This window comes from Xenopus laevis, chromosome 6L (genome assembly GCF_017654675.1).
Source record: "Xenopus laevis strain J_2021 chromosome 6L, Xenopus_laevis_v10.1, whole genome shotgun sequence".
NCBI lineage: Eukaryota > Metazoa > Chordata > Amphibia > Anura > Pipidae > Xenopus > Xenopus laevis.
The window spans coordinates 11,055,121-11,068,397 of record NC_054381.1 but is presented as its reverse complement, the minus strand read 5'-3'; the positions used below and the strand labels follow the sequence as shown (position 1 = coordinate 11,068,397).

General features: G+C 41.3%; 1 protein-coding gene across 1 annotated transcript in view; it reads left to right on the top strand.

Annotated features, from left to right (window-relative positions):
* map3k22.L (mitogen-activated protein kinase kinase kinase 22 L homeolog) overlaps window positions 1–13,277 on the top strand; it is a gene marked incomplete at its 5' end in the record, with an annotated part of 99,193 nt that overhangs the window by 51,072 nt on the left and 34,844 nt on the right. The window contains 1 exon segment of the mRNA NM_001095819.1: window positions 256–353. Coding sequence (NP_001089288.1) covers window positions 256–353 — 98 coding nt within the window.

Sequence of the window (13,277 nt, the reverse complement as noted above, 5' to 3'; positions counted from 1 at the left end):
AACTTTAAGTGCCAGGATAGGGCATTCCGATTGGCTGCTATTTCCCCTAATTGTCGTTTCTGTAGGGATGTTGCTTCCAAAGGTTCAGAGTAGTTTGAGCTCAGAGCATAAAGGAATAAACTTCAGAGCAGAAAACAAAACATCTTGGTTGCAAGGAATAAAGTCCAAGAGTAATATATATATTTATATGTTTGTGCATGAGGAATCCGGCACGCTCATACCTACAAATAATCATTTCCGGATCTCTCCTTACAGACGAAGAGGAAGCCCTCCAGCTCATCATGAAGGATCTGGCAGCGCTGGGCAAGTGCGGGGGATTGTTGGACGGCCATCACAAAAAGAACTTCAAGCAGGTGACTATCCCTCCCTCTGTTTCTCTTGCCAGTTAATGTTCTGTGTGTGGCTGAACCAGAACCGGCCTGTGTTCATTATACTAAGCACCTGCTTTATGGCTTTATTTATTCATCCAACGTGAGATGTGGAGCACAGACAGGGGGCACCACTCTAATATAAACATACTTACAAACATATGTCAGATAATTGGCCCAATAAGTGTAATAAATTGGGCAGCAATGTGCTATTTGTGTGTAGTGCTTTACATTCCCAAGCTCCACCATCTGGCATTCTCCAGCCCTTGTTAGTTTAAAGGAAAACTATACCCCCAAAATGAATACTTAAGCAACAGATAGTTTATATCAAATTGAATGACATATTAAAGAATCTTACCAAACTGGAATATATATTTACATAAATATTGCCCTTTGACATCTCTTGCCTTGAACCACCATTTCGTGACTGTGTCTGTGCAGCCTCAGAGATCACCTGACCAGAAATACTACAACACTAACTGTAACAGCAAGAAGTGAGGAAGCAAAAGGCAGAACTCTGTCTGTTAATTGGCTCATGTGACCTTACATGTGGTTTGTATGTGTGCACAGTGAATCTTACGATCTCAGGGGGCGGCCCTTATTTTTTAAAATGGCAATTTTCTATTTATGATTACCCAATGGCACATACTACTAAAAAAGTATATTATTATGATAATGGTTCATTTACATGAAGCAGGGTTTTACACATGAGCTGTTTTACTCAGTATCTTTTAATAGAGACCTACATTGTTTGGGGGGTATAGTTTTCCTTTAATAAATCTTTGGTTTGGCCATTCCTGGCTTAGTGCAAAGCTCTTCCAGTTGTTCATATATTTGGGCAGGACAGTCCTGATTCTCAGCCTGAAATATGTCCCCTCTGGGTCCTCAGCCACAACCCCCCTGCTGGATGAGCATCAGTTTATAGGTTATAGGGGGGAATTCACAAAAGTTTTGGCAAGTACACAGTTCTTGCTGGTCGCCAAATTGTACAAATTGTCTTAAGCACGACAAATGAACTGTTAGTATGTAGAGAGTGATATTCTAAGTTTTACAATGGATCTTCATTTTTTTATTATTTGTGTTTTGTTAAATGTATTTATCTTCGTGTTCAACTCTGCAGTTTGGAATTGCAGCATGTATCTGGTTGCTGGGGTTTAAATTACCCTAGCAACCAGGCAGTGGCTGGAATAGGAATAGGAGGGGACCTGAGTAGAAAGATAAATAATAAAAAGCAACAATAACAATAATTGGTCAATGACCCCCTATTTGAAGTCTGGAAAGAGTCAGAAGAAGAAGGCAAATAATTCAAACATTATATAAAATAAAAATTGAAGACCAATTGGCAAGTTGCTACATACTACATACTAAAAGTTAACTTAAAGGTGAACCACCCCTTTAACCTATCCACATTATTCCGCAAAATTTTTGGCATAAAAAGTGTCTGTAAAAATGTTGTGAGTACAACTAATTCTCAAAAAGGTTGTACATATGACACAAAATAGCCCCGCCTTCTTTTTAACAACTTTTTTTGAAGATTGTCGTTAGAGGCAGAAAAATTATGGAAAATTAGGTTGTGAATAAGTCGGAACAAATATGACTTTTTTTTTTTTGACAATCCTGAGATTAAGCTTGCCAATTTTTTGTTCATTTCATACTGGCCAGACTGGGGGTTATTGTGGGGGTGTGATGTCAGGGACGGAGTCGTAACACAAATGAGGCGGAGTCATAACACAAATGGGGCGGAGTCATAACACAAATGGGGCGGAGTCAGGTGGCATTTAAGCCACATAGGAGAAAACTTAGTGAGTTGGACAGGCCAGAGGGGAAGCTGGTTGAGCTGAGTGTGTGGATAGAAGGCGGGTCAGGGACCTAGGACCATACCTCCCAACTGTCCCGGTTTTCGTGGCACAGTCCCGATTTTGACAGCTCAACCCAGAGTCAGGCCCGGATTTGTGGCAAGGCCACAAAGGCCCGCACCTAGGGCGGCGCGATTCTGGCGGTCAGTGGCGTAACTAGAGTTTGTGGGGCCCCCCTTGCAGAGGAACTTTCAGGGGCCCCCCTGGTGAACAACTTTCGGTGCCCTCTCCATTTATATTAATTAGTGGCAATGCCAATATTAAATATACATTTTTCCTTTTTGAAGTAAGAATAACATATAAGGAATATACGGAAAAGTCATTTAGATAAAGGAAAAACAAATTGAACAAGGGCTGAAGAATTTGATCATTGCCTGCTCTCTAGATAACTAGGGCCCAACTTATCCTACCCAGTTCTATTTAACATAATTAAAGGGAATTGCTGCCACAGGGTAAAGGGAGGAGGCAGAAGGGAAAGGAGAAAAATGGAACAGGTAAAACAAAGGAAAGTTATGCGAACACAAAAGAAAAACATAGACAAGCATAAGGGTAAGGCCAGACGGGGAGATTTTGTCGCCTGGCGACTTATCGCCACGTCTTTTGCACCACTATCTCCCCGAACTGCCTCAGCGTCTTTTCCCCTTAGGCTACAGCGCAAAATCACCTGCGCTAATGCACACGCGGCGATGCGTTTTCAATAGTCTTCAAAGTTGCTGGGAGATAGTCGCGCAAAAGACGCGGCGATAAGTAGCCAGGCGACAAAATCTCCCCGAATCTCCTTGTCTGGCCTTACCCCCAGAGTTGCCAAAGTTGCCGAATCTCCTCGTCTGGCCTTACCCTTATCCTAAAATAGGGAATCGATTCTACGTATAATACCCCCCAGAATTCATAACAGGATCATGGCACAGAGGCAATTCCATGTATAATACCCCCCAGAATTAATGGTAGAATGACAATGGCAGATTCACAAATGATACCCACTGAACAATTTTTTTATGTACAACAGCCTCAGCACATGTATAAAAATAAGTAAACATCACATGTTCAGAGGTAATGGCAGACAACCGGTTTTCTCCTTCCAGGGGCCCACCCAAAAACCTTTGACTAGGGGCCCACCAATTAACCTTAGACCAGGGGTCCACTCTCAGTTATATTATTCTTCCTCTCCTCACTCAACCTCTATTCTCCTAGTCTCTTTTATTTACATACTATAATACTATAACCTGGTATTCCATCTATTTAGCCACTTTGTTCTAATAAAAATAGGGAATGGCCATGAAATAGGCCAAATGTTTAGCAGCATGAGGGGCCACTGACACCTGGGCCCACTGGGACTTCTCCTGGTATCCCAGTGGTCCAGTCCGACACTGTCTGGAGTAGCAACTATAAAGTCAGCCCAAATACTGACCTTCTAGCTTTCAGTTGTATCTAGAAGAATAGGTGGTCATACTCCCAATTTCTTACCCTAAGTGACCTTCTGCCTGAGCTCACCCGCCTGCTTCTCTAATACCAATGATTTTCAAGCAATTTGCCCATTCTCTTATACGTATTTAAAAAGAGAACTAAAACATATATATATATATATATATATATATATATATATATATATATATATATATATCTTAGGTGTTGTTGGAAATCATCAAGCAGAGAACGAGGTTCATCTGTCATAGATGGGGTATCTAGAGAGACAGATATCTTCTCTTCTAAAGGGCTGTGGGACCATGGGTTGGTACAGAAACCCAGAAGCATTTCTAGCCTGATTCCTTGTTGAGCTTTTGTTGTCCTTTAAACACCAGCTTTCTCGCTTTCCTCGACTCACCCTGTGCTGCATCATCTGATTCACAGTTAACAGTTAACTCCACAAGAGACTCTCAGCTCAGAGGGGTCTGCTGACCTCATGCAGTTGCTTGTTTGGGAGTGTTTTCTCAAAGCCGCCTGTTGCTAGGAAACCGTGGCAGTTCATGTGCTGCGCATCCAGAAAATATATGCACTGCTGTCACTGTGCATTTCATGGAATAAGTCCCATTATGGGATGTCAGAGTCAATCCAGACACTGCGAGAACCAGGAGAAAACAAAACGCCTCCAGATAGTTAACACATGAATGTACACCTGTATGTCTCTGTTCTTGTTTGCTGTTCATGAGTTGGGGTTGTTCAACTTTAAATTAACTTTTAGTAGGATGTAGGGAGTGATATTCTGAGACAATTTCCAATTGGCTTTCATTTTTTATTGTTTGTGGTTTTTGAGTTATTTAGCTTTTTATTCGGCAGTTCTCCAGTTTGCAATTTCAGCCATCTGGTTGCCAGGGTCCAAATTACCATAGCAGCCATGCATTGATTTGAATAAGAGACTGGAATAGGAATAGGAGAGGCCTGAATAGAACGACGAGTAATATAAAGTAGCAACCGCAATACATTTGTAGCCTTACAGAGCATTTGTTTTTTAAATGGGGTCAGCGACCCTCATTTGAATGCTGAAAAGAAGGCAAATAATTCAAAAACTATAAAAAAAAAGAAAAAATGAAGGCCAATTGAAAAGTTGCTTAGAATTATCCATTCTATAAACATATTAACGTAAAAGTAAACCTGCTGGCAGCTGCTCCATGCTGAGTGCCAGTGTCAGGCCTGTTCTAATGAAAAACAACAACAAGGACTGGAATCATACAACACACACAGCTATGGACCGGCAAAAAAGTGATGCCACAGTGGAGGTGCAGATGTCGATGTCACAGTGTAGCTGGTGAGAGTTTATAGAGTAGCAGATGTGTTTGTGCCACTTGCAGTGTGTTTAGTCACATAGGTTGTAATTACAGTCTTTGGATGTGAGTGATCTGTGCTCTACATGTGATAATATTGCAAAATATATCTATATATATATATATATTCATTGTCAGTCATTTTTGGGAAGATACAACTCTAAGATTAGGATAACATAAAAAAAAAGTACAGGTATAGGATCTGTTATTGGGAAACCCATTATCCAGAAAGCTCTGAATTACAGGAAGGCCATCTCACATAGACTCCATTATAATCAAATAATTAACATTTTTAAAAACAATTTCCTTTTTCTCTGTAATAATAAAACCGTAGCTTGTACTTGATCCCAACTAAGATATAATTAATCCTTATTGGAGGCAAAACCAGCCTATTGGGTTTATTTAATGTTTACATGATTTTCTAGTAGACTTAAGGGACGAAGATCCAAATTACGGAAAGATCCTTTATCCGGAAATCCCCAGTTCCCGGGCATTCTGGATAACAGGTCCCTTACCTGTATATATAATCCAAAAAAATGCACATGATTTTAACAGCTGACATTCTGTTTGGCTAAATACCCAGGATTCATAGTGGACACATTTTTAAAGGGTAACTTCTCCTACAATTTAACTTTATGTTAATCCACTATTGTACGATTCCTGAAAAGGGGTGTTTCGGGTGCTTAAGTCACCCTGAGGTGGCCCCATAACTCTTACCTTAACTCACCCTGGATCGGGTCTGGGGGGGCAGAGAACACAATTTCGCTCTCCTGCTCTAATAGAGCTGAATTTATGTTTTAGATGCTGCCCTAGGAACTCGCCAGGCATTGTTGCCTGATCCCAAATCCTATGTGAAAGATTTGTCTGAATACGGAGATGAGGGGGTCAAAAAATTTTGGACTTCCTTATTTGTGTGTTGAAAAGTCACGTGAGTTTTTGTTTTAGGAATTCTGCTGAAAAGGCCCGAATCTTGACCGAATCCAGAACCGAATACTGGATTCAGTGCATCCCTACTTCTGTTAGGGAATACGTTGAATCTTGGAATCCCAGCACTTTTATGCAGGATTTGGCTTCCATGATAGAATATTAAATTGTTAAGTTACCCTTTAATAATTACTCCTCAGTGTCACTGAATCTGCACAATATCTGCACACACTTCATTGTATAACATGGTGTCTGTTCTCCAGCTCTTTGCCTTTAATCCCTCGCAACACTGCCTTTCCCCCATGGGTCTCAATGGAAAACAGAAAAAAAAAACCCCTTGGCTGGAAAGTGAGGGCAGTAACACAAGTATTTCTGGTTAAGTGCAATACTCATATTTTCCTTGCTGGGTTTTGTGATCAGGCAGCACGTCATCCGCAGTCCCCTCCCCTGGTCCCGTCTAGTAATATGTTTCCAATTAGCCCCATCTAGAACATTTAACGGTTTCTGCTTGTGTTCCGGAAACCTCGTTAATTCCCTTTTTATGAATTATTTGCAGAGCAGCATATGTTGGTTTTACATACAAAACAATCATTCTTTATGGGTTCTAGGCACAGTGATAGGAAGGGAATCCTAATTAAGAAGAGTCTATTTATATTGCTATTACAGGTATGGTCCCCAGCATTCTGGATAACAGGTCCCATGCCTCTGTTATATAAACTCCTTGCAGCAGGGCTGATAGACAAGAAGGTACTATAGGTGTTGGATCTGTTACCCGGAAACCCATTATCTAGAAAGCTCCAAATTATCCAAAAAATCCCATAGATTCCATTTTATCTAAATAATCCAAATTTTTAAACGATTTGCTATTTCTCTGTAATAATAAAACAGTAGCTTGTACTTGATCCCAACTAAGATATAATTAATCCTTATTGGAGGCAAAACCAGCCTATTGGTTTTATTTAATGTTTACTTGATTTTCTAGTAGACTTAAAGTATGAAGGTTCCAAACCTCAGATGCCCAGCATTTTGAATAACAGGTCCCATTCCTCTATTATATAAACCCATTGCAGCAGGGCTGTTAGACAAGAAGGTACTACAGGTGTGGGATCTGTTATCCAGAAACCCATCATCCAGAATGCCATCTCTGATAGACTCCATTTTATCCAAACAATCCATACTTTTTAAAATGATTTCCTTTTTCTCTGTAATTAAAAACAGTAGCTTGTACTTGATCCCAATGAAGATATAATTAATCCTTATCGGAAGCAAAACCAGCCTATTGGGTTTATTTAATGTTTACACGATTTTCTAGTAGATGTAATGTATGAAGATCCAAATTACAGAAAGATCCCTTGTCCGGAAAACCTCAGGTCCTCATCATTCTGGATAACCGGTCCCATTCCTCTATTATATAAACCCAATGCAGCACGGCTGTTAGACAAGAAGGTACTACAGGTGTGGGATCCATTATCCAGAAACCCGTCATCCAGAATGCTCTGAATTACGGGCAGGCCGTCTCTCGTAGACTCCATTTTATCCAAATAATGCAAATTTTTAAAACTGATTTCCTTTTTCTCTGTAATAATAAAACAGTAGCTTGTACTTGATCCCAACTAAGATATAATTCATCCTTATTGGAAGCAAAACCAGCCTATTGGGTTTATTTAATGTTTACATGATTTTCTAGTAGACTTAAGGGATGAAGACCCAAATTACGGAAAGACCCGTTATCTGGAAAACTTTAGGTCCTGAGCATTCTGGATAACAGGTCCCATACCTGTACCAGGTCCACCAGATGAGGTTCTGAATGCAAATAGAGGGCACAAATTGTGTCTGTATAATCCCCATAGAAGCAGCACACGTGCCAGGCTAATGGAGCTTGACTGGTGGCAAAAGGTGGCAGTTCGTGTTTCTAAGCAATAACCGAACCTGCGGGTGCACCAACACTATAAGAGAACACCCACATGATGCCGTTCAGCTATCAAGGGATGATGGGGAGGTCGTGCAACAACAGCCACAGGACTGCAACAGTGATAGAAGTTGTAGTTTGACAACAGCTGGAGAGAGGATGATGGGAGTTGTAGTTTGTAGGGGCACTGTGTGAAACATTATGAATATTTCTGCACTTCAGCTATTATTTATGTTTACATGCTCACCGAGCAGATTTCCATGGCTGAGTTTATTTTCCTTGGCCACCGGCCACTGTAGATTGGCGTATTTGGAGGGCCAATAGTTGTGGGAGGAAGTTTAGGGACAGAGAGAAGAATGAAAAAGAAAAAAAGAAAACATTGCTTTGTGTTTTGGCAGGCCATACGGACAAACAGACGTGTTCCATCACGGAACACCCCATCTGGGCAGGAATGGTTCAGTCTATACTCACTGGCCGCTGGGTTTCTCATTGCTTATCCTGGGTGGGCCTGCAACATTATACAGGGAAGATGGGGGAGATTAAGGCAGATCCATTTGTCAAATCAGGAACAGGCCTTAAGCTGGCCACACACTCAGATTTCTTTTATACAGTGTATCTTACAAGCCAGTTCCATCTAAACTGTATTTGTGTGTGTATGGAACCCACTGGCATAATCCATTTAGGTTTTCCACTAGAGCTGTTACAACATAGGTCATCTACAAAGCTCATCTATGTAATGGCCCAGGTGTTGCTGAAGTGCACAAGACTCATTATCTTTCTATTCAGTTACAGCACACCATACCTGAGCATGGCCAATATTACACTTCCCTCTAGATTAATTGCGAGGGGTTGGAGACCCACTATATAATTGATGCCAACATTTGAAGACCATGCCTGAGGACACTTTTGGTACATACAAGTGGAAGATGATCGCTGGCAAATTTAAAGGGATCCTGTCATCGGAAAACATGTTTTTTTCAAAAAGCATCAGTTAATAGTGCTAGTCCAGCAGAATTCTGCACTGAAATCCATTTCTCAAAAGAGCAAACAGATGTTTTTATATTCAATTTTGAAATCTGACATGGAACTAGACATTTGGTCAATTTTCCAGCTGCCCCAAGTCATGTGACTTGTGCCTGCACTTCAGGAGAAAAATGCTTTCTGGCAGGCTGCTGTTTTTCCTTCTCAATGTAACTGAATGTGTCTCAGTGAGACATGGGTTTTTACTATTGAGTGTTGTTCTTAGATCTACCAGGCAGCTGTTATCTTGTGTTAGGGAGCTGCTATCTGGTTACCTTCCCATTGTTCTTTTGTTTGGTTGCTGGGGGAGAAAAGGGAGGGGGGTGATATCACTCCAACTTGCAGTACAGCAGTAAAGAGTGATTGCAGTTTATCAGAGCACAAGTCACATGACCAGGGGCAGCTGGGAAATTGACAATATGTCTAGCCCCATGTCAGATTTCAAAATTGAATATAAAAAAATCTGTTTGCTCTTTTGAGAAATGGATTTCAGTGCAGAATTCTGCTGGAGCAGCACTATTAACTGATTCATTTTGAAAAAATGTTTTTTCCCATGACAGTATCCCTTTAAAGTTGGCCATATACAGGTCAACATTGGTCAGCATTTGGGCTCTCAGATTATTATCCATTGAGGCCAGAACTAGGGATGCCCTGAATCCAGGATTCGGTTCGGGATTCAGCCAGGAATCCTTGTACCTGGCCAAACCGAATCCAAATCCTTATTTGCATATGTAAATCAGGGGCTGGTAGGGACATCATGTGACTTTTCGTCACAAAAGAAGAATTTTTCAGTCCATACGACCATAGCACACTGACAAACAGGTTTCTGTTGCGTTTCAAGTGTTTTATTGGCTCATTACAGTAGAAAAAGGCAACGTTTCGGGCCGCACAGGGCCCTTTATCAAGCCTCTTGATAAAGGGCCCTGTGCGGCCCGAAACGTTGCCTTTTTCTACTGTAATGAGCCAATAAAACACTTGAAACGCAACAGAAACCTGTTTGTCAGTGTGCTATGGTCGTATGGACTGAATATATGATTTCAACCCATGGCAGAGAGGGTAATTGACCACTAAGCACCTGGTCTGACGAGACGGAACACAGGGGTTGAGCACTTCATTATCGTGTAAAAGAAGAATTTTTCAACTTTTTCCTTTCCTGACCCTAATTTGCATATGCAAATTCGGATTCGGTTTGGTATTTTGCTGAATCTTTCACCAAGGATTCGGGGATTCGGCCAAATCCCAAATAGTGGATTCAGTGCATCCCTAGCCAAAACAGCACCCCCTGTGAGTAATATGTGGCCAGGGATCGGCAGGTTTATAAATCCTGGGTACTTTATGAATCCATTACTGTCTTCATTTCTTATAACCCCGGTATTTTCAAGACAACAATCACCAGATACACATGATATTCCGGATCACTGTGTTTCATTCTTTCCCCAACGCTCCAGACAAACCCACAGGGCTGGAGCCAATTAAAGAAAGTGAATAAACGAATCTGCTGACATTCCAACCAGCCACAATCAGTTTGTGGGACATAATGGGTTTCCATCGTTGTGCACAGCTGATAGCAACACTTTTCTGGCTCAGTCACTGAATTGCTCCACTGGAACATAGTAGCAATGGATGTGCCAAATACCTTCCATATTGTCTGGCGCTCGCCACCAGTACCACCAGAGCAGTGTTGCGTTCAATGTCGTCCATCTTGGAATTTGGATCTTCTATTGACTTGGTTTGTGGTTATTGCCGTTAGAAAACACATAGGCAGTACCACATGCCAGGAGCAAAGGTTTTGGAGGTATATAAAAACTAGAAAACAATAGAGTGATGACAGCTCAGTGAATAAGCAACATTAGAAGTAGCAAGACCCAATGTTGGGCCGGTTCTTCAGAAAAGAGCAGAGGTGCTCCATACTATATCACCAATGAAGTTTTGTTTGATCTGTTATGCTTCCATAACTAGGAGAAGGTCACACGTTCTTTGTTCCTTACCAAGTGCCTGACGTCTCCATCATCTCCGTGGTGCGTAGTTCAGTTCCTGTCGGATCGGGATCATTTATCAAGTCCACGGTCCTATGACAGCCTGTCACAGCCTTGTCATTGGTGTTTTGCTGGTACATTACATGGCTGCAAATGGACCATAGAAACACGGGACTCCTCAAGTAAATGTCTACGTGGACCTTCCTTCTATTGATGCACCTCAGTGATCTCTGAATTGCACATTTACTAAATTCGGTGAGGGAGACACAAGGTGCTTAGTGGCTTTTCTTTTCTACAGTTACATTAAGCATCGGCCAAACTGATGTCCAACAGGACCTGCATTAAGTGAAGGCTTAATGGATGGGGTTCCCCAGTGGTATTACTAGATGTTACCGGGCCCCCCAAACTCACCAGAGGTCATCCTGTTTTACCAATATATGTTGAAATTACACATTAATTAGGGTCTCATGTGGCCCTTTAATCCTGGGCCCCCCTGCAGCCGCAGGGTCTGCTTCCTCTTTAGTTACACCCCTGCAAGCAGTGGACTAGGCTAGAACATGGCATCTTTCAAGGGGATGGGTGATTTTATATTAAACAGGTTGGACTAAAGCACTTAGGTGGCAATGTAAAGGGTAGTGGGTGCCATGGGTTCTTTGACAGTAAAAACCCAGTAAATGTTATTTTTCCCATTGACTCTGCACCCATAAAGAAATGAAGACCGGTTCGAGTGCGGGCACCATGTATAATATATTTTATATATATATTATACCTGGTGCCCGCATTTGAACCGGTCTTCATTTCTATGTAAATATAATATATATATATATAAATTAGGGATGCACCGAATCCACTTTTTTGGATTCGGCCGAACACCAGAATCCTTCACGAAAAATTTGGCCGAATACCGAACCGAATCCGAACCCTAATTTGCATATGCAAATTAGGGGTGGGAAGGGGAAAACATTTTTTACTTCCTTGTTTTCTGACAAAAAGTCACGCAATTTCCTTCCCACCCCTAATTTGCATATGCAAATTAGGATTCGGTTCGGCTGGGCAGAAGGATTCGGCCGAATCCTGGCCGAATCCCGAACCGAATCCTGGATTCGGTGCATCCCTAATAAAAATAACAAATGAACCGCACTCTGGGTCTTTTCCAAGTGAAAAAATTGCTGTTTCCTAACTCAAGCCGTCCAGCTTGAGTTAGGAGCCGAAACGTTGGAATAAACAGCATTTTTTTCACTTGGAAAAATCCAGGATTTTTGTATTTACTATATAACCTGCACCTAGGCATTTGAAATATATAAGGAGTGCTCCAGGTCAATAATTTGTGTGTATAAAGATTCGGCCGAATACCAAACCGAATCCTAATCCATCTGAAAAAGGCCAAATCCTGGATTTGGTGTATCCCTAATATGACTGAATCCAAGATTCGGTTTAGGATTCTGCCTTTTTCAGCAGGATTCGGCCGAATCCTTCTGCTTGACCGAACCAAATCCTAATTTGCATATGCAAATTAGGGATGGGGAGGGAAATCGCGTGACTTTTTGTCACAAAACAAGGAAGTAAAAATATTTTCCCTTTCCACCCCTAATTTGCATATGCAAATTAGGATTTGCTTCGGTATTCTGCTGAATCTTTCGTGAAGGATTTGGGGGTTCGGCTGAATGCAAAATAGTGGATTCGGTGCATCCCTAATATATATATACTGTATAGAAATGTATATATAGCTCTGCATATAGTTGTTACTGGCTTATGGTTACAGCTGTATTCAGTGTTTGCAGAGAGATTATAAAAGGAAGTTTTTTTTTCTTGTCGAGTTCGTCATCTGGAGAATGAGATTATGGAAACCAGCTCTTATGTTCTCGGCTTGCAGACAAGTTGTAAATACATGAAATTCTTCTGCCCGCCCACACAGCAATGATCCTTTTCCAATCAAGGGAATAATAAGGTGTGTTTCTGGGACACAAGTGGCAGAAGGGAGCGGCATTTGTACAACATTCCCTATAACTATTAACGAGGTTTCGCCAACTCTGGCTGGCAGTTGTACCGGCTGGCAGTTGTACCGGCCAGGTGTCAACCCTAAACACAATAGTATAAGGCCACCCAATGAAGGGGAAATAATTTTGTTTGATTTTAGAGGGGCTTTTAGGTGGGAAACCAAGTTTACCATTTATAAGCTAGCAGACATTTGGGAGGGTTGGCGTAGGGTTGCCACCAGAGTAGGCAGACCTCCCAACATTTTTTATAAATAGAAAGAGGGACAAAAAGTTTGGGTTCGCGAAGGGAACCATGTCCATTTTACAAAATTTGGCAGGTTATGGAAAGTGAACACATTTCTGTAGTTTTTCTGTGTTATTACAGTTTTGCTAATGAAGGTGAATTGCCCCTTTAAGATGCAAGTCACAGTTTCCCCAAGAGACCTGCTTATCTCAAATAGTTACAATTGCTTCTTTGCTTATTTTAAA